The 21,738-nt window shown below is 43.5% G+C and overlaps 1 protein-coding gene across 1 annotated transcript; it reads right to left on the bottom strand.

The window, feature by feature from the left end:
- Positions 1-320: 320 nt before the first annotated feature.
- On the bottom strand, positions 321-12,349 carry MESD (mesoderm development LRP chaperone). Its single transcript, XM_055277475.2, has 3 exons — positions 12,021-12,349; positions 4,102-4,334; positions 321-1,633 (listed from the first exon to the last, which is right to left on the bottom strand). The coding sequence occupies exons 1-3, from the start codon at positions 12,231-12,233 to the stop codon at positions 1,375-1,377; spliced, it is 705 nt and encodes a 234-aa protein (XP_055133450.2). The 5' UTR covers positions 12,234-12,349; the 3' UTR covers positions 321-1,374.
- Between the last annotated feature and the right edge of the window lie 9,389 nt (positions 12,350-21,738).

Here is a 21,738-nt window from a genome sequence, read left to right as displayed (position 1 = left end):
GGCCTGGAGGGTGGGGGGACTCCAGGGCAAATGTCCCATCCAAAGCAGAGAACTGAGAATGCAGAGGGTGTGGTTCTTTCGAGGGAAATGTGAGCGGCTACCAAATTAAGGGGAAACAGATGCTGTGAGGCCAAAACAAACATACATCACCATATCACCATAAGTACATTTACATAAGCAAATGTACTTTTTTTGGTGGGTGGGCAGGGAGGGGGATGTGGGGGGACAAATTGTTAACAGCAGCTTCCACTGGGACAAGCTACCGGCGGCGGCAAGAAAGGGATACACTTTTCACTTTGTACCATTCTTTAACACTGACATTTTCTAACCATGTAATGTGCTATTTTTAATTTCTTAAAATCACAATTGAGGGTTTTTCCCAAGGAATTTTAGTTCTTAGAAATGACATCAGTATATAAATGTTCTAACTCTTATTCAGAGTAGGCACTAACATATGAACGGCAAAATCAGACATTAACAGTAGCATATCATGTTACTCCATACAAAAGCGCAGATTTAGGCACTTTATCAAAGAAAAATGTTTAGAAACAAATGAGGTTATTGAGTCTTCTGTCACGCTCTGCAAAGGACTCTGATTCCCTATTTAAATCCTTTAAAATTGTCAAATTAAATTGAACATATAACCCCTCGACACCAGCAGTACTCTTTCCTAAACAAGGAAACAAAACAGAACCCCTAACTTTACAGACCACATAAAACCTGACAGACACCAAGAGTTCTCTTTTACTGATGAGTGAGATTCAAGTCAAAGAAATTCAAAACTACTTAGGATTTCAAGTGACATATTTTCTACTCTCCGCATTTCCTGCATAGATTTTGGATTTACACACCCTGGCTTCCTGGCTATGGATATCTGAGTTCACAAAGCATATTTTACCTTTAACATGATGAAAATGATGTATACGGCATGAAGAGTTTACTCAATTTAAGAGTTTTAAAGTCTTCTCTGATCAGAATTTGCTATCCTCCTAGTTGACAGAAAATAAAACACATGGACACAGCAGGCCACCCAATCACAGCAGGTGCTTGGAGGGGAGTGGAATCTCAGCAGAGTCGATGACTCACCAAGTGTAAATGGGAAAAAGCAACACAGTCACATTTCCATGTAAGGTGATTTTATAGTAAACATGAATTTGTCAGTGTCCAGTATTAATTAGAAAACATCTGTCTTCTTACTTGAAGCCTATTAAACAGTAATTCTTTGACCACAAACTGGTCATGTGGCAGACCCTTTCTAGAAGACACTAGAATTTCATCCAGTGTGCAGTTGCCTGAGACCACTCCCACCCCACGAGCTGGGCAAAGAGCTCTCCACATCCACCTGTCCCTCCACACCACATCACTGCTGCCCCATCACAGGTCTTCTCTTTCATTCCCAGCTCGATTATCTTCCTTGGAAGACCGAGATTTCAGATCTCCTTCCTTCTTTTTTTTGCCCTTGTCTTGCTTTGTTTTATTTTTCTCTTTGCTTCCTCCTCCTTTGCCAGGGTACACCTGGCCCTCCAGAGTTACATCAGCACACCTGTCTTGACCGACCAAAAAGTCCTTGATCTCCCAGGCGTAGCTCCCATCGCGAAGCATGAAGATAGCACGGTCTGATCCCACAATGAACCTTGGGCAGAGAGATGCAATCAGACAGTCAGCATGTACTAGTAAGGTGCTAATGGGTCAGAGCAATTCTCTGGCACTTAACATGTTTATTTCAAATTCTATATGAATATGGAATGAAAAATTGGATTTTCCAAGGTCTAGCAGCTACTGATATCTCATGTATGAAAATACTAGCTTGCTGAAGTATTAAACACCCAGCTCAGATTAAAATAGAAACAGACATTGGATATTCCTTTGTGGTATAAATGGATGCCCATGTTAAAAGCGAACATTTGGAAAACCTCCCCAGGACACTGCAGAGGTGGCTCAGGGGCTGCTCCTGGGGAGGTAAAGAGGCAGCTTTGATCTGATCTGTATCTGTTTTATATTCTAGAGTGTCCAGTTACAATTTTATGGGACAAAAGACTTCTGCTGATAAAGGTGGAAAACCAATGGCTTAGAGTGGGTCACGATAAGAGGTTATGAAGGACTCAAGGGGACACTTGGTTACTGGACAGAAATCCTTGCCCTTGAGCTTAGCAGCAAGCAGCCCAGCTCATCCACACTCGAAAGGTCCCAAGGAACAAAGCGGAGAGAATGAGGCCTGGGTGGAGCACTAGTGTGGCCAGCGGGCATGATTCTTCTGTTCCTTAGGGACTACACCACTCGTTCCCCCTTCAGTTTCTAACGCTCCCACTGCTCCACAGAGACCAGTGGGCCTTCTGGAGCAGACATCACCAAGACATTTATTTGTTCTGTCTAGGTGTCTATTTAAGCTAATTGAAAATATTCTGCTGGTTGGACACTCTCTAAGTACTCCTCCCATTTCTTGTCATTGCTTTTATATTTCCTAAACCAGAATGTTTGCAGACCCCAAATTTGAGAACTGTTTCTGAGGAAAAAGAAGATTTCTTAAAATTGTACCTCAGGACCATACTCAGGTGTGAAAACTGAGCCTCTTCATACTGAATTAGTTATCTGTTAACAGCATGGTCCAAACTTTATGTGTGAACATAGCTACACACAAAAGCCCTCTCCACTGAGCAGAAACTTCTAGCTGAAGCTGTCAAACTATTAACTAACTTTGTCCCTCAAAGAGGCTAAACTAAGCTATACACTCTACTGTTCAGATGAAATAAAGTCTAAAGATCCAAAGATAAATAAAACTTTAGGATCAACTGAGATATTAAAAAAAAACACACACACCAGGCACAGTGGCCAATGCCAGTAATCCTAGCAGTTTGAGAGGTTGAGGCGCAAGGATCACTTGAGGCCAGGAGTTCAAGATCAGCCTGGGCAACACAGTGAGACCTCGCCTCTTCAAAAAATAAAAACAAAAACTTAACTGCTTTTACCAACAATAAATGCTCTTTTTTTTTTCTTCCCCGAGATGGAGTCTTGCTCTGCCGCCAGGCTGGGGTGCAGTGACGCGATCTCGGCTCACTGCAACCTCTGCCTCCCGGGTTCAAGCGGTTCTCCTGCCTCAGCCTCCAGAGTAGCTGGGATTACAGGCGTGTGTCACCATGCCTGGCTAATTTTTCTGTATTTTTAGTAGAGACAGGGTTTCACCATGTTGGCCAGGATGATCTCGATCTCCTGACTTCATGATCCGCCCACCTCATTCTCCCAAAGTGCTGGGATTACAGAAGTGAGTCACTGCATCCGGCAATGCTCTTCTTTACATTAAAAAAAATCTAGATAGGCCGGGTGCGGTGGCTCATGCCTGTAATCCTAGCACTTGGGGAGGCCGACGCGGACGGGTCACGAAGTCAGGAGATCGAGACCATCCTGGCTAACACGGTGAAACCCCGTCTCTACTAAAAATACAAAAAATTAGCCGGGCGTTGTGGCAGGCGCCTGTAGTCCCAGCTACTAGGGAGGCCGAGGCAGGAGAATGGCGTGAACCTGGGAGGTGGAGCTTGCAGTGAGCTGAGATTGCGCTACTGCACTCCAGCCTGGGCGACACAGCGAAACTCCATCTTAAAAAAAAAAAAAAAAAAATCTAGATAGATAAATAATTTTAAAAGAAAACCTAGAAAGGAAAGGCGGAGGCCCTTGGGAAATACTGCCAGAAAGGACACCCTGCTAAGAGCCTCAGGAAAAGCCCCAGCACAGGGCCAGGCGTGGTGGCTCACGGCTGTAATCACAGCACTTAGGGAGGCCGAGGTGGGTGCATCACCTGAAGTCAGAAGTTCAAGACCAGCCTGGCCAACATGGTGCAACCCTGTCTCTACTAAAAATACAAAATTAACCAGGCATGGTGGCGGACGCCTGTAGTCTCAGCTACTCGGGAGGCTGAGGCAGGAGAATCACTTGAACCAGGGAGGTGGAGGTTGCAGTGAGCCGAGATCACACCACTGCACTCCAGCCTAGGCAACAAGAGCGAAACTATGTCTCAAAAAATCATCATCATCATAATAATTAATAATAATAATAAAGAAAAGACCCAGCACAGCCTACGATTCTCTCAGCTGGCTGTTGCTGTTTTACCTCTGGACGTCATAGTTGGCATTGAAAAGGCTGCCCTGCCAGAGACTCGTAATTTCCTCTGTCTCCTTCTCAGTGGGGCTTCCTGATACAGTGACAAACATCATGAGAGTCTTCCCTTTTTTCGTCATTTTCAATATGCTTTCAGGCTTGCTTGGATCTATCTTTGAGAAGTCAACAGGTGCTGAAGGTCTCTTGTGCTCTGGAAGATCTCCTTCTTCAATGTCATCATCTTTCTATTCAGATTGGGGGGAAAGCATCAAATCTATCATCAGAATCTTGCTTTTCAACTGGCACAGGCAAAAACATCTGCATGATGTCAGGTGCATGTATATGACTTAAATTACAACATAAAAATGAAAACTAGGGGTTTTCTTCCTCTTCTTAACTTTCAAGATAGTCTAAGTTTCAGGCAGCACATACTACCCACACCGAGGTTACCAATCACAGAGCGCCATGTGATGGGTTTCTAGAGCTTTTAAACTCTCATACAATCTACCCAACACGGTAGGCTGTAAAAATGGCCACATTCTGGTACGGTCACACAATGAAATACTTTACAGCAACAGAGAACAAATACTGATACATGTAACAAATCCCAAAAATGTTAAGTGACAGAAGCCAGGTACAAAATAAGATCTACTATGCAATTCCATTTATTTAAAATTCAAGAATGAGCAAAACTAATCTAGGGTAACAGAAATTAGAACAGTGTTGCCTGTAGAAGGGGGAACAAGGTAGGATTAACTGAGAATGAACACAAGAGAACTTTTCTGGGGTGATGGAAATGTTCTACATTTTGACAGGGGTGTAGATTACACAGATATATCCATTTATCAAAATTTATTGCAGGCCAGGCACTGTGGCTTAGCTTGTAATCCCAGCACTTTGGGAGGCTGAGGTAAAAGGATCACTTGAGGCCAGGAGTTCGACATCAGCCTAGGCAACATAGTAAGACTCTGTCTCCAAAAAAAAATTTTTAAGTAGCCAGGTATGGCAATGCACACCTGTAGTCCCAGCTACGGTGATGTACACCTGTAGTCCCAGCTACTCAGTAGGCTGAGGTGGGAGAATTGCTTGAGCCCAGGAATTTGAGATCAGCCTGGGCAACATAGTGAGATCCCATCTCTTAAAAAAAATTAAAAAATTAGTCAGGTGTGGTGGCAGGTGCCTGTAGTCCTAGCTACTCAGGAGGCTGAGACATGAGGATCACTTGAGCCCAGGAGATCAGGGCTGCAGTGAGCTATAATTATGCCACTGCATTCCAGCCTGGGAGACAGAACGAGACCCTGTCCTAAAAGAAAGAAAAAAAAAAAGAAAAGAAATACTCCCTCTTTGTACTGTATACTTAAAATCTGCACTCCATGTATACCCATTTCACTTAATAGGCATTGTACAAGAATATTCAATTCCAGTTAGCAGGTTTGCTTTCTGTAGTGGTATGGGCTAGCAATTCTGAAACTATCTTATGTGACCTCTAGGATTGAGAAAAGGAGTAAACATATTGAGGGTAATGAAAGCCAGGTTCTTAACTTCCCGGAAGGAAGTTACAAATATGAAAGGGGGAAGAACGAGCCCTGTGGTATTAGGCTGGAATTGAAGGCATCAGGAGAATCATGGTTTTTCATAGATTAACAGATGAGTAAACAGATTAATGGATAAAAATATTTAAAAGAGCCTGGGTTCCTTGGAGAACAGGCTTATAGCAAGAGAGACAGAAGATGAGCCTAGAATAATCCTGCATCACAAAGTAGTAAAGTGCTCAAAGAATCGTGGAACATGTCAAAATGACATGGAAGCCAACTTGAAGCAGCTCTCATGGGCCAAATTTGAAATAATCTCAACATCAAAATAAATAATAGTATGACTTACAACCCTTCAAACAAAATGAGATGTTGAACTCATAATGATCAAAACAAATGAATAAATTACTAATAGAAAACAGTAACTTTTTTTTTTTTTTTTTTTGAGACGGAGTCTCGCTCTGTCACCAGGCTGGAGTGCAGTGGCACGATCTCGGCTTACTGCAACCTCTGCCTCCTGGGTTCAAGCGATTCTCCTGCCTCAGCCTCCCGAGTAGCTGGGATTACAGGCACGCACCACCACATCCAGCTAATTTTTGTACTTTTAGTAGAGACGGGGTTTTGCCATGTTGCCCAGGATGGTCTCAATCTCCTGACCTCGTGATCTGCCCACCTCGGCCTCCCAAAGTGCTCGGATTACAGGCATTAGCCACCATGCCTAATAAATAGCATATAGACTGACAAATAAAGAATCTTTAATAGAACCAGGTTCCTTGGAGAAAAGACTAATGCCAGCAACAAAAAAAAATGAAGTACTGGCTGGGTATGGTGGCTCACAACTGTAACCTCAGCACTTTAGGAAGTCGAAGCTGGAGGATCACCTGAGCACAGGAGTTAAAGACCAGCCTGGGCAACATATCATGGCCCCATCTCTACCAAAAAGAAAAAGAAAAAAGAAAAAAAGAAATGAAGTACTGACTGATAATTGAAAATATTATGCTAAGTGAAAGAAGCCAGATATGAAAGACTACACATTCTATGATTCCATTTATAGGAAATGGCCAGAATGGATAAATCTGTTGAGACAGAAGGTAGATTAGCTATTGCCCGGGGCTGGCTAGGGAGTTGGGAGAACATAGGGGAGGAGTGGTTGAAGGTTTCTTTTGGGAATGATAAAAATGTTCTAAAATTGATTTTGGTGATGGCTGTACAACTCTCTGAAGATACTAAAACTAAAATGTACACTTTACATGGGTAAATTGCCTATGGCATGTGATTTCAATCTCAATAAACCTGTTACCAAAAAAAAAAAAAAGCCCCTAAGTCACTCTTACTGAACAATATCTGAAGGGCCAAGGCTTAAGATACCATTAATAATGTACTATATTAAAAATAGTTTTAGTAAAAAGTAAAAATGAAAGAATTCTACGCAGTGCTTGAAGGTGATCCATACCTACATCAGACCTGGAATCTGGTTTCAGTTTTACATAACTAGCTGTGTGACCCTGCCTAAGAATCCTTACTCCTCGAGGCCTGTTTCCTCATCTACAAAATGAAAAGCAGAATGAAGTGATCTCCAAGGCCCCAGCAACGTGACCACACATAACACACCAACCTTCTTTTCAACTCTGCCACCCTCTCAACTGACATGTTTCTTCCTCATTTTGCTTTGAAAGAGCCACTGATGGTGACTTGCAGACAGGAGCATGGGCTGTGCTGTCAGATGGATGCGCTCCATCACTATGTGGCCTTAAGCAAGTTACTTAGCCCATCTGAAAATAACTTTCCTTACCTATAATGGAAAGGTGAGGGTAATAACAGCTTCTCCCTCCTAAGGTTTGTTTGGGGATATAATGACTTAAAGGCAAGCAGTACTCAGTACTGTATCTGTTGGCTATGACACTGCTGACTCCTTAGGCCTCTGTGATCTGGCCTCCAACCACAATCACTGCATGGAAATTATACTCTCAAGTCACAAAGGACCTCTTAGTTGCCAAATTCACAAGTTGTTTCTGTCTTTATCTTAATTCTCCATAACATCTGTTACAGTCTCCTTAAAACACTTCAAGACTTCCAGTTGGTTCAATACCCTAGAATATTTGTATTTTTCAGACTGATTTCACTAATAATCATGAAATTAACTCAGTAGGTCCCAAGCAGCATTTTTTCTTTTTTTTTTTTGAGATGGGGTCTCACTCTATTACCCAGTTTGGAATGCAATGGTGATGGTGCAATCTTGGCTCACTGCAACTTCTGCCTGCCAGGCTCAAGTGATCTTCCTATCCCAGCCTCCTGAGTAGCTGGGACCACAAGTGCATGCCACCACACCTGGTTAATTTATTTTTGTATTTCTGGTAAAGACGGATTTCACCATGTTGCCCAGGCTGGTCTCGAACTCCTGAGCTCGAAGGATTCACCCGCCTCAGTCTTCCAAAGTGCTGGGGCTACAGGCGTGAGCCACTAAGCCCAGTCCAGCACTTCTTTGTTAATGCAAATATAATTAAATAGTCATAAGTCTAGTGTATATAGTACGGGTAAAAATTGTTTCAAGAGACTTAAAGAAAGCAGCTTTAATTTCCATTGTATATGTGTGTGTGTGTTTCAGTTACAGAAAAGAAAATTGCAAAATAGTACCCTAATGAGCCTGGAGGACATTATGTTAAGTGCAATAAGCCAGACACAGAAAGACAAATACCACACATTCTCATTCTTACGCGGACCTAAAACAGTTGTGTTCACTTAAGTGGAGATTAGAATTGTGGTTACTAGAGGCTGGGAAGTGGAGGGGAGATAGGGAAAGAGGATGGTGAATGGATACAAAATTACACTAGATATGAAGAATAAATTCTAGTGCTCTATAGTATTGTAGGATGACTATAGTTAACAATAATTTATTGCATATTTTCAAACAGCTAGGAGAGAATTTTAAATGTTCCCAACACAAAGAAATGATTAATGTTCAGGAGACAGATATGCTAATTACCCTGAATTGACCATTACATTGTATACATGTGTAGAAATACAACTCTGTACCCCATAAATATGTATAATTATTTTTTTTTTTTTTTTTTTTTTTTGAGACGGAGTCTCGCTCTGTCACCCAGGCTGGAGTGCAGTGGAGCAATCTCGGCTCACTGCAAGCTCCGCCTCCGGGGTTCAAGCCATTCTCCTGCCTCAGCCTCTCCGAGTAGCTGGGACTACAGGCGCCCGCCACCACGCCCGGCTAATTTTTTGTATTTTTAGTAGAGACAGAGTTTCACCGTGGTCTCGATCTCCTGACCTCGTGATCCGCCCGCCTCGGCCTCCCAAAGTGCTGGGATTACAAGCGTGAGCCACCGCGCCCGGCCATGTATAATTATTATACGTTAAAATTGAAGTGTAAAAATAGTACCCTAGACGTACATAAATATCCAGTTCTACCCTTAGTCTGGGTAACCTAACCTGTTATGATCAGTGTGTCTATGCTGAAAACAATCCAATCTTTACCCTGAGGCAGAGGTGGGGCCAGGGACAAGTCAGGCAGTCCCCTGACTCCAGTCCTAGCCCTGCCTCCAGGCCAGTCTTGCATTTTCAACTGGCTTTAGAGCTCCTTCATTACTGTTTGTCAGTCAATAGCTACAAAGCTGAGCTCCCCTTTCTGCAAATCCTCTTCTTCCTCCCATGGTTCTTGATATTAATAATAAGTGACATCTACTGAGTAGCTACTAAGTCCCAGGCACTCTACATATATTAACTCCAACCTTCAGAACAATCCTACCAGATTCCATTTAATATACAAGGAAGACGATGTTCAGAGAGGATAAATGATTTACTTAATTTACTCACATGCTAGAAGTGCAAACCACATTTCTGGCTCCAAATCCCTCCAACTGCCACTTCCCATTATACCTGGCTATCATAATGTAAAATGAAATAACCACCTTTGGTTTTTCTACACTAATTGGGACTCAGAATTAGTTGTAACACAATGGAAGGAATTCTCACCTCTCCACACCTCTGAGGCACAGCCTCTCATTGAAGCACTGTTTCTCACACTGCTGGGGAAGGAGTGAGGGTATGGATTTAGAGGTGGTCACAAGAGGAGAAGAACTGCTTCCTACAGAAAAAGCACCCAGAGATGGATACACTCTCCCACATAAAAAACACTGCTACTGGGGAAGGGTCCTCATGTCTGTAGAGTGTCTACAAACATTAACTCATTTAATCTGCAAGGCACCCTGCAAAGTAGGGCGTTATCTGGCTTTACAGATACGTAAAACTAGGATCAAGTAGCTAGTGAGGGGCAAAGCTGAGTCCAAAATCTGTCTTTTTTTTTTTTTTTTGAGACAGAGTCTCACCCTGTCGCCCAGGTTGGAGTGCAGTGGCATGATCTTGGCTCACTGCAACCTCTGCCTCCCTGGTTCAAGCGATTCTCTTGCCTCAGCCTCCCAAGTAGCTGGGATTACAGGTGCCCGCCACCATGCCCGACTAATTTTTGTATTTTTAGTAGAGATGGGGTTTCACCATGTTGGCCAGGATGGTCTTGAACTCCTGATCTCAAGTGATGCACCCGCCTTTGCCTCCCAAAGTGTTGGGATTACAGGCGTGAGCCACTGTGCCCGGCCAACCTGTCTTTTTACTACATTATGTGGCCCTGCTATTCACAAAATCAATCAATTGCCCAGGCATGGTGGCTCACGACCATAATCCCAACACTTTGGGAAGCCAAGGTGGGAGGATTGCAAAGGCCAAGAGTTCAAAACCAGCCCAGCCAACATAAGGAGACCCTGTCTCTATAAAAAATAATTTAAAAAACAAAATCAACCATCAAGTCCTGTTAAAAGTATAAAAATCTCACATTTCTCCCTTCTACTCTGCTCCTGCAGTTTCTAGCTTAATCCACGTCTTCCTCACTATCCTTCATTTGCACTTCTGTTCACCATGTGTGGCAGCACACGTAAAACAGTTCAAAGAACTGGCTCTAAAAATCGTGACAGAATTTGAAACTCAGCTAGCTTGTTGTGCGATGTGGAGCAAGTTATTTAACCTCTTTGTGCCTCAATGCCATCATCTAAGAAAATAGGGATAAGTACCTCCCTCATGGATGGAGTAAAAGGATTAAATGAGATAATGTGTTTTTATTGGCCTTCAAAGTCTCTCCCTGCTCATCCATCCTGTTATCTACTGTTCCCAGGGCAGTCTTTGTTCTTCAGCACCCTCTTCGTCTAGCTCAGGGTCTGAGTAGGTCAAGGGGAGGATTTCTCATGAGGTGATGTTCTCACTCTGGCAGATCAAAAGGCTTTATTTGCTGGAGTCCAAAAAGAGACAAGGAGATTGCAAGGGAGATGGTGAATGGGGACTTCTCTCTACACTCAAATCTATCCCAATCTTTCCATCAGCTGCTGATGACCACATGAAAACACAAGCCTGCATTCTTTTAGTCAGATGCATCAGGTGGTATTTTAAACTCTCGTCTGGAAAGTCTTTCCCTCCTCCCGCAACAAACACAGAGATAATCACAAAATAACAAAACATCAGTGTTGGAAGGAATCTTAGGAACCATCCAGTAAAACCTCCTCATGTTGTAGATAAGGAAACTGAGGCCTAGAAACTAGACATAACCTGACTAAGGTTCCACAGCTGTGCAAGTCAACCAGGACGATACAATCACCTTAGGAAGGGGAAAAGGCAGCAATGTGGTTTTGGCCAGTAATCTTTACCTTAAAAGCTTATAACACACTCCCTGTAACTGCACACTCCGGTGCATCCAAGTGACAAACCAGAAAACTTACTCTCCTTTGAACAAAAAGCGTGAGTTCCACGATACAGAACCACTAGCCATTGATACTTCTCCCCTCAGTAAAATAAATCCACCCACAAAAAGCAGAAAATTCCCAGCAGCGACATATACCAAAATAGGAAGTCTAAAATTATACTGATGTAGAAGACAGCTGAGATAACCATTAAGGAAGGCCATCTTCACCGCAACCCACTCTCCTACCCACTCACCCCAAAACAAAAGGAAAATGAAGGAAATGCTCTTTAGTAGAGTGGGAAAGAAACCCCCCGTATGCAGGGCTCACTGACCACAAGGATGAACGCAAAGACAACCAGGGCACTGAAGGGTGAAGGGAGAGCAAGGCTGAACAGTGAGGGGCTGACCCGTGATTGGAGTGGCTTGAGAAGTGGCAGGGGTAACAGGGCACTGGACTGAGAGAGGGCTGAAGCGAGGGTCAGCAGGGGGCGCGGGTCAGAGGAGAAATGGAGGGTCAGCAGTGGCTTCAGTGGGTCAGTAAGGATTCAAGGCATGAGTAGAGGAGGTTAGGGGGTCAGAAAGGTCCCAAGACAGAATAGGTAGGGGTCACTGGGAACAGGGTCCCGCACAGAGAAGAGCCGGGAGGGTGTGCGCGCGCCGCGGACCTCCCACTGCTCCAGAAGACGCGCCATGTCTGCATCATTGTAATCGCGAATATCCTTCTTCTTCTTCCGGGGAGGTGGAGTAGACTCGTCGGGCGTCCCAGGTGAGCCTTCGGCCGCGCAGGACCCAGGCGGTGATAGCAGCAGCAGCAGCAGCAGCAGGTCAGAGGCACAAAGCAGGACCACGGCCTTGCGCGCCCAGCTGGAAGCCGCCATTTTCGCCGCCCCGCGCAGCGCCGCAGACACGCTGACCTGACCTGCGCAAGCCTCCCGGGTCCCGCCCCCGGCCGTAGCGGGCGCGAGACCCCACCTTGCACACGCCTTCCTCTCCGCCTTCCCGAGGCCCCGCCTCCCGGCCTTTGCTAGCCTACCGGGCCCCGCCCCGTCCTATTTCCTCGGACCCCGCCTCTGGAAGCCCCGCCCCTCCGCCATTTTGGCCCCGCCCCATTGGCTCCTCCCCTTGGTCCGGCTGAGGCGCTCTGCCCCGGCTGGGTGGGTCCACCAGTGCTCATTTTTCGTTTTCCGTCAGACGCCGACTTTTTTCTCTGGAACGCACAAGCCAGGTCCAAAAGTTCCTTCAGGGCTCCAGGAACCACTAACCAACGTCCCTGTTGACCTCAGTTTCTCGCCTGTGAAATAAATTGGAACTGGAAGTTCTGGAGGCTGCCTCAGCTCTAAAAAAGCCCATTTCTGGATGTTGGACGTTTATCCTCAGTCTGTTGCAATTTCCTTTGAGAACAGCCAGTTAAAAAGAAGTGAGTGGCAGGTAGGGCAACTTTTTTCAGAAAGTCATAAATAGGTCGAGCCCACTGTTTTCCTCATCAATAAAGAGGATTCAGTTGAACCAGCTTTCAATATTTGTCATCTCCTAAACTTGAAGACTTTTTTTTTTTTTTCAAAAAGATCATTACTATTCATCCAAAAAAAAAAGCTTGCCTTTCTTTGATTTCAACCTAATACTGTAGGCTCTGACTAATCCTTTTCAAGGCTGAATCACGCTACTTTTCGTTTCTTAAAAAGATTTTGGCCAGAGATGCTTTGAGATTCTTCTTGTTTTAAACGGCTCATCAGCTGATGTCTTTAAAATGTTTAATTACATAAGGCCTTTAAAAAAAACAAACAAACAAACAAAGGCCGCACGGTGGCTCACGCCTTAATAATCCCAGCACTTTGGGAGGCTGAGGTAGGACGATAATTTGAGTTTAGGAGTTTGAGACCAGACTAGGCAATAAAGCAAGACCCCCATCTCTTAAAAAAAAAAAAAAAAAAAAAAACCCTTTCATTATTTATACTGCTGCATAGTTTTATTTGGTATTGTTAAATTAATAGTTTATTTTCCTATTGATGGGCATTTATTACCAATTTTTCTGCTATTACAACAAAAAAGAGCTGTAGTAAACATTCAAGCCTTGTTTGGATAGGATTAGTAGTCTGCATATGAAAGAAAACTGACTTTTAAAAGTGGTTTAAACAAGATAAAAGGTTTTACTGTGATTGACTTTTCTTTCACAGAAGCAGTGTAAACTCGAATCTAGGGCTGGTATAGTGGCTTCTCAGCCATCTGGTACTCAGCCTCTTCCTCATCCTTCTATCATATTGGCCTGTGGCTTCCACCCTCAAGGTCACAAATTCCAGGATGGCTACTGGAGCTCCAGTCATCAAGATGACATTCAACCAGAGGAAGGGAGAAGGCAGGCAGGCCAAACCAAGCACACCTTTCAAGTGGAGTCAACTTCTTTTAAGCAGCCTACTTGAACATTGCATACATTTCTGTTTACATCTCTGGCTGGAACGTAGCTCTCCAAGGGAGGCTGAGAAATTGTCTTCTAGCTGTATACATTGTCATCTCAAATAAAATTAGGATTGTTATAAAGGGAAAAGAATAAAGTGGAGGTTGAGTAGGCAACTACGCCTGCTTTCCTTCACTCTTAGGACCAATGCAGTTTAAATTCTCTCACACTGTAGGGGTGGCTGATATTCTACATATTCATGCATGCATCTATATGTAAACACACTAAGCTATGACCTTTCCTATTGACATTGAGCAGAAACAACTCATAAGAAAAAGATTTTTTCTTTTGTGAAATCATAGGGGAAATGTCATGAGCTTTCTCCCCAGAGCACATTGCTCCACCCAGTGGCTTGGAGCCCTATCCTGGTGCAGTCATACTAAAAAACATGCACAGCTGTGGCCGATCATGTGCTCTATTGGGAGGGGTCACCCTGGTAATTCATATTGCCAGCTTCAAAGTTAAGGGGCAAACTTGCTGGGATTCTTGGCTCACATATCTAGTTATAGAGAATAAGATCATTGGAAGTTTTACAGAAATTGTTGGGAATGTGTAGAAAGTTTCAGGGCTACTGACTTTCCTCTAAGGAGGAAATCAATTCAGCATATACCACTGATGTGAAAACCTCTGGATCAATTGCATTTTCAACATTTGGATATTTGAAACTTACCTTAGTATTTGGAACTTGATTCCATTCAACTTGGGAGGAATTTTATTTACCAAAGACCTACTGTTAACCAAGAATCAGGTGAGGCACTGATGCAAAAATGAATATAACAATATCCTTACTCTGGCAGAGCAGATAAACAATATGCAGTAAATTTCATGCAGATTACAGGAGATCCGAGCCCAAAGGGATGATGTGATGATGATGATAATATCTCCAATTTAAATAAGAGGAAATCCTGGTTTTACAATTACACAATTTGTCTGAGGCTGCACAGCTAGTGCAGCGGCAAGGCAAGAATCTAAGCCGAGGTGTACTGGACAACAAGGTCGTCTTTCTTGGAGTCCTTCTTCCGCCACAGCACCATCTAGGTTAATCAGTGAGGCACTCAGGATGGTTAAATTGGGAGCCAAATGGAAAATGCATTGAAAAGTCTGGAGCCAGGAGCACTCAGATGGGACAAGAGTCTGTGCCAGGTACCAGGTGGTGCAGTGTAGACTGGAGAGGACAGATTTGAAAGATTGTGTGCTCATGGCCTAAGTAAAGCCACAAGTCTCTTCAGTGCTCTGGGGTTAATACTACCCCTACCTCTAAGTGATTCAGTGACTGTGGATGGTAAACCTGAATCTCAGATCTAATTATTGTCTTAACCTGAGCTCATCCTGGCATGCATCATTCCACAACAAAGGAGGGTGAAGCAAGACTTTCTAGTACTATTTGGAAGCAGGCGGGGGTAATATTCAAAATGTTGAAAAACTGGAGTAGCACAATTACCAGTTAATCAGAACTGAGGCAGATGAGCTGATGGGTACAGTCACCATTGTGCCAAACATTAACCCTCCAATGACTGACTCATGGGAAGGCATAGGAGGAGAGGCCTGGGGATGGGCTGAGAGAGGTAATGAGTATTTACCATTTTGCACTTTTGTTGCTTTTTAATCCAATGTAAGAACAGACGTACTGCATACTTCCTGGGTTTTACCAGCCCCTAAATTTACTCACTTAAAAAATTTAATTACATAGACACGAATCATTCATTGTAGTTGTTAAATATTGGTAGCAACTAACTCGTTGCCTTTTGTTGGAATTTCAAATTTTCAGTAGAGAATGTGACTGGCCCAGTCTGAGGCAGGTGTCCATTCCTGGTCACCACCATTATTTTTGGGCAGAGGAGCAACTCACAGAGTTAAACATAATAATTAAAATTGTGTTTTCCTGCCTGGGCATGGTGGCTCATGCCTATAATCCCAGCACTTTGGGAGGCTGAGGTGGGCAGATCGCCTGAGGTCAGGAGTTTGAGACCAGCCTGGCCAAGATGGTGAAACCCCGTCTCTACTAAAAATACAAAAATTAGCTGGGTGTGGTGGCATGCACTTGTAATCCCAGCTACTCGGGAGGCTGAGGCAGGAGAATTGCTTGAACCTGGGAGGCAGAGGTTGCAATGAGCTGAGGTTGTGCCACTGCACTCTAGCCTGGGTGACAGAGTAACACTCTGTCTCCCCCCAAAAAAAAAACAAACTTATAAATCAATAAGAAAAAGATGAACAACCAAATGAAAAATGGGCTAGGACATGAATAGGTAATTCCCAAAAGAATAAATATAAATGGCCAGTTCACATATGGCAAAAACAAAACACAGAATCTCTCTAATATCAAAAAATGCAAATTCAAACATGTTATAATTTTTAAATTATCAGTTGATCCTGGATAAAAATACAGACAGTATACACTGTTGACAAGGCTGAGGAAAGAAGTCTTCTCACTCACTTCTGGGGGGATGGAGTTTTCTGCTTGAAAATTAGGTGAAATGTATCAATTCCCCCTCCCCACAAAAAAGTGCATAATCTGATTAGCAATTCCACTTCCAAGAACTTGACTCTGAGGAAACAGACAATGAAAATAATAGTAATGGTAATATTGAGCACTGACTATGTGACAGGCATTCTGCTGAGTGTTTTCCGTGTATTTCTTCACTTACCCAATGTAACAATCCTATAACACTCTCCATGAGTGGGGAAAACAAGAACAACTTTAGGTGTTTCAAAAATTGTAGACTATAAAATCTACATTTACAGTTGCAAGCTGTATTCCACACATATGATGGATAATATGCAATCATTAAATATATCATATATATTTGTTGCTACTAAAGATGTTCATTTTATACTATTAAATGATTTTAAATGCTATTAAAATTATACAAATATGTATCCACGTATAGGAAAAGAGCTGCAAATATGTATACCGTGGCTGTCTCTAAGCAGTGAGATTCCAAAATATTTTAACCTTTTCTCTGTATTTTCTATTTTTCTTCACATCTAACATACATCAGTGGTGGTGTATTGTTTTTGTTTGTTTGTTTGTTTGAGACAGGGTCTTGCTCTGTCACCTAGACTGGAGGGCAGTGGCGAGATATTGGCTCTCTGCAACCTCCACCTCTCAGGCTCAAGGGATCCTCCCACCTCAGCCTCCCATACCACACCTGGCTAATTTTTGCATTTTTTTTTCTTTTTTGAGACAGAGTTTCTCTGTGTTGCCCAGGCTGGAGTGCAGTGGTGCGATCTCAGCTCACTGCAACCTCCGCCTCCCGGGCCCCAGTTCAAGCAATTGTCCTGCCTCAGCCTCCTGAGTAGCTGGGATTACAGGCACATACCACCATGTCCAGCTAATTTTTGTATTCTTAGTAGAGACAGGGGTTTCACCGTGTTGGCCAGGCTGGTCTTGAACTCCTAACCTCTTGATCCACCCACCTTGGCCTCCCAAAGTGCATTTTTTTTTTTTTTTAAGAGATGAGTTTTCACCATGTTGCCCAGGCTGGTCTAGAACTTTTGGGCACAAGTGATCCACCCACCTCGCCCTCCCAGAGTGCTGGAATTATAGGCGGCAACTGCTGCGCCTGGCCCACTTGTGCTTTGAAAGGAGAGACACATGTAAACACACTGCTGCTTACAAAATATGAATTCATACCCTTCTTTCCACCAATATGTAAGGGGGAAAAATGTAATTCAATAGAAATTATCGGAATAATACATGTAATTTAAATTATCTACAATACTGCAATGGCCTTGAAAATTTGGGGATGAGATCTGAATCTCTGAAGAAGGCAGGACTTCTATCTGTGTCATCTGAAAAAATTACATGTACTTTGCAGCACAGATATATGCAGTTCTGTTTAGCAAATTCAGTCTGTTTCCAAAGAATCACCTCCCTGGACTATCCCAAACAAGCTGTGAGAAAAATGAGGTGAACACACTTGCTAAGCAAACAGGCCTCAGGCCTCCCCTTCAATCTTAGAGTTGTGAGCTGTTAGGTCATGACCAGACCTAGACCATACCCCTGCTGTTGTTTCATGAATGTCTATGACTTTCTGTCTGTTACTGAATAAAAGTTGTGAGCAGCCAGAGTTTGGTTCAATAAAAGGGTGCCTTTCTTGCGCAGAGACTTAACAAATAAATAATTCATTAACTTATTAATGCCATAAACACTCAATACATTAAGCGTGGGGGAGAGATGCATAGATCAAGTTCCTGCCCCTACAGAGATGACAGGGTTGTGGAGAGAGTTACACCAACAGTTACAAGTACTTGACGCCACTCTGAAGCTGAGCAGGCATCATAGTAGCTACAAGGGGGGAAGAAATATCTGGGTCTGTCTGAAAGATCAGGGAGCCTCCTTGTGAGGCACCAATACATCTAATCACTCTGTAGTTACTGACTACTAGGCACCATGAGAGATGTCAAAACTTGGTCAGGCATGATTAGTATTAGAAGACCAGGGTGCCTGAAACTTAGCACTTGTTTTTTCTCTTCTTCAGGATGCTGGAAAATGGAAAATACATCCAAAGATGACTGGCCAGTAAATGAATGGGGTACAGAATTTATTAATCTGTGCAGGCAAACTTTGCCTCCATGGAGGGTGCTCTGGTAAACTATTGCAGAAAATTCCAGCTCTCCTAGACTTCAGGACCTGCATGCTCAGGCGTGCCTGCCAAGGTGTAACTGGTCCAGCACACAGGGCTCCCTCACACACCCAGCTGCAGATGAACAGAGAGAAAGCATGGAGGGAGGGAGGGTGGAAAGTGGGACTGGGGAGGAAATGGGAGTGATGTGTGAGGTACTGCCCAGGTGTTCTTACTGGATGGGAACAAAATATACCAGAGAGCAAGAGGACATGCCAGGTAAGGAGAGTGAGCTGTTAGACAGTGATCTTGCTCCCTGGTGAACCAGGGGCTGTTGTCATGTATCACCTATGATAATGAGGGAATCTGGGGAAAAGAGGGAGAGATATAAATTCCTCTCTTTTACAACAGATAGTGAAAGGGAAATAATGAAGGGTGATGTCTGCATATGTATAAGAAAGATAGCCTGAGATGTAATTGGCCCATTTGTGTGCACAAAAGCAAAACAGAGGGACACTGCTCCAAAGGGAAAAATAATTAGGGCAGAGAATGCCTCTTACTGACCAACAGGTGGCACTACAGACCAAATACAGCGTGGTTGTTGGTCCATAAAGTGTGGGGTAGTGTGAAAGTTGGGTATCAAAACCCAGAGTGTACAGACAGGCTCACACCTGTCATCTCTGCACTTTGGGAGGCTAAGGTGAGAGGACTGCTTGAGGCCAAGGGTGTGAGACCAGTCTGGGCATCAAAGTGAGACTGTGTCTCTGAGACTTTCTTGCTATTAAATAAATAAATAAATAAATAAATTTTTGATAGAATGAAAAGATCCGGAGTGCTTACAATGGAATACCGTTCACCCATAAAAAAGAAGGGAAATCCCCATGTATGCTACAATATCAATGAATCTTAAAGACATTATGTTAAGGCCGGGCGCGGGGGCTTATGCCTGTAATCCCAGCACTTTGGGAGGTCAAGGCAGGCGCATCACGAGGTCAGGAGATCGAGACCATCCTGGCTAACATGGTGAAACCCCGTCTCTACTAAAAATACAAAAAAAATCAGCCAGGTGTGGTGGCGGGCACCTGTAGTCCCAGCTACTCAGGAGGCTTAGGCAGGAGAATGGCATGAACCCGGGAGGCAGAGCTTGCAGTAAGCTGAGATCGCGCCACTGCGTTCTAGCCTGGGAGACCCCGTCTCAAAAAAAAAAAAAAGATATTATGTTAAGTGAAATAAGCCAGGCACAAAATAACAAATATTGTATGGTTCCACTAACATGAGGTACCTAGAGTAGTCAAATTCATAGAGAAAGTAGAATGGTGGTTGCAAGGGACTGGAGGAAGGGGGAGTGGGGAGCAGTTACTTAATGGGTATGGAGTTTCAGCTGGGGAAGATGAAACATTTCTGGAGATAGAGGATGGTGATTGTTGCACAATAATGTACTTAACAATGGGTAAGATGATATTATTTTACCACGATTTTCAACATAAAAACAAAACAGAATGCCCATAATGTTCTCTTATACCAAGTGGTGGATGCACCTTCTAAAACAGGCAAGAGAGGAGGTAAAAGATGTTTCCCCAATCCTTCCTGTCTCAGCCTGTCAGTTCCACTTGTCCTGCCCAAATCCTCAGTTCTCTCTTTGCAACTTGTTCACTTACTTTTCATCAAATGCCTATTCAGTGTAGGCCTTGAGCCAGTACTGAGAATGCATCCTCTAGGGGCCAGGCCATTTACCAGCTCCCTCTCATCCACTCCATTTACCTTCCCTCAGCCAATCCTCAGTCCACACATTTTCCGCTTTCTTCTCTCACTCAACATCCATTAAAAAAAAAAAAAATACTGTCTTAGTCCATTTAAGCTGCTATAACAAAATACCTTAGACTGGGTAATTTATAACTAACAGAAATTTATTGCTCACAGCTCTAGAGCTGGGAAGTCCAAGATCAAGGCCGCAGCATGGGCCCATTCCTCATAGATGATGCGTCCTCTATGTTGCTGCATCCTCCCATGATGAAAGGGCAAAAGAGGCAAACAACTCTCTCACACCTCTTTTATAAGGCCACTAACCCCATTCAAGAGGGCTCCACCTCATGACTTAACCTTATCTCCCAAAGGCTCACCTTGTAATACTGTCACATTGGTGATTAAGTTTTAACATATGAATTTGGGGGTCAGATCATAGCAAATACTTTTGATTTATATTTATTTTAATTTTAAGAGAGGGTTAGAAGGGGTAATAGGTAGTTTTCTAAAGAAAAAGCCGTTGCTTGAGTGACTCTAAGGGCAGACACCAACAAGCCATCCTCTAATTAGACTAAAAATATGCAACAGCAACAGACAACCCTCAAATCTCTGTGACTTAACACACCAATAGTTTACTTTGTGTTCACATTACATGTCCACTACAGATCAAGAGAGTCTGCTCCACATGGTCACCTAAGCTTACAGAGGCTCCACCAACTAGAATGCAGTCTCCGTGGTAGTTATAGGAGGGTAAGAGTGGAGAATTACAGATTGGCTTTTCATTGTCTCAGCCTGGAAGTAACCCACATAGCTTCCCCTTACATTTCATTGGTCAGAAAGAACCACATGGCCCTGCCTACCTACAAATATTGTATCTGTGAAGCCCAATTCTCTCTGCTACAGGTTTTTTACTCTGTGCTCTCACTGTGCCAGCAGTGAAATTGTGGCTGTTTCTTGTGAATCTACTCCCCTCCCTGGACTCTAAAGAGTGGGGGCCTTATATTACAAATTATGTAACTTTGGTGCCTAGCACAAGACTGGTGCCCAGTGATTGTGGAGTGAATGAACAATGGGACAAAGTAAAGGTGAACCTAAAGAAAGGTGGAGGCAGTGCCTGGGAGGATCAGTTTAGAAGGAGCATCCCTATCTGAAAAATGAAGCAGGGAAGGCCAAGAAAACAATGGTATCAGTTTTAAAAATGAAACCAAACCTCACTGAATAGAGTGGACAGTCTGTGTGTAACACAACTCATTGTTGGGGTGGGTTTCCATCAACAACAAAACAGACTGCATATGTAGAAGAAAGGGAAAATGGGACCCCCAGGGGCACTACGTGGCTTTGGAAAAAAAATCTCCTGATCTTAAAGAGCAGCCTCATCAATAAACTAGGCACGGAAGAGTCTGACTTCCCTCTCATACGTTTTATTTATTTATTTATTTTTTGAGACAGAGTCTCGCTCTGTCGCCCAGGCTGGAGTGCAGTGGCGCGATCTCCGCTCAGTGCAAGCTCTGCCTCCCGGGTTCATGCCATTCTTCTGCCTCAGCCTCCTGAGTAGCTGGGACTACAGGCGCCCGCCATCATGCCCGGCTAATTTTTTGTATTTTTAGTAGAGATGGGGTTTCA

Source organism: Symphalangus syndactylus, chromosome 5 (assembly GCF_028878055.3).
Source record: "Symphalangus syndactylus isolate Jambi chromosome 5, NHGRI_mSymSyn1-v2.1_pri, whole genome shotgun sequence".
In the NCBI taxonomy this organism is placed as follows: domain Eukaryota; kingdom Metazoa; phylum Chordata; class Mammalia; order Primates; family Hylobatidae; genus Symphalangus; species Symphalangus syndactylus.
Note: the sequence above shows the minus strand (reverse complement) of the source record. Positions and strands in the feature narration are given on the sequence as shown.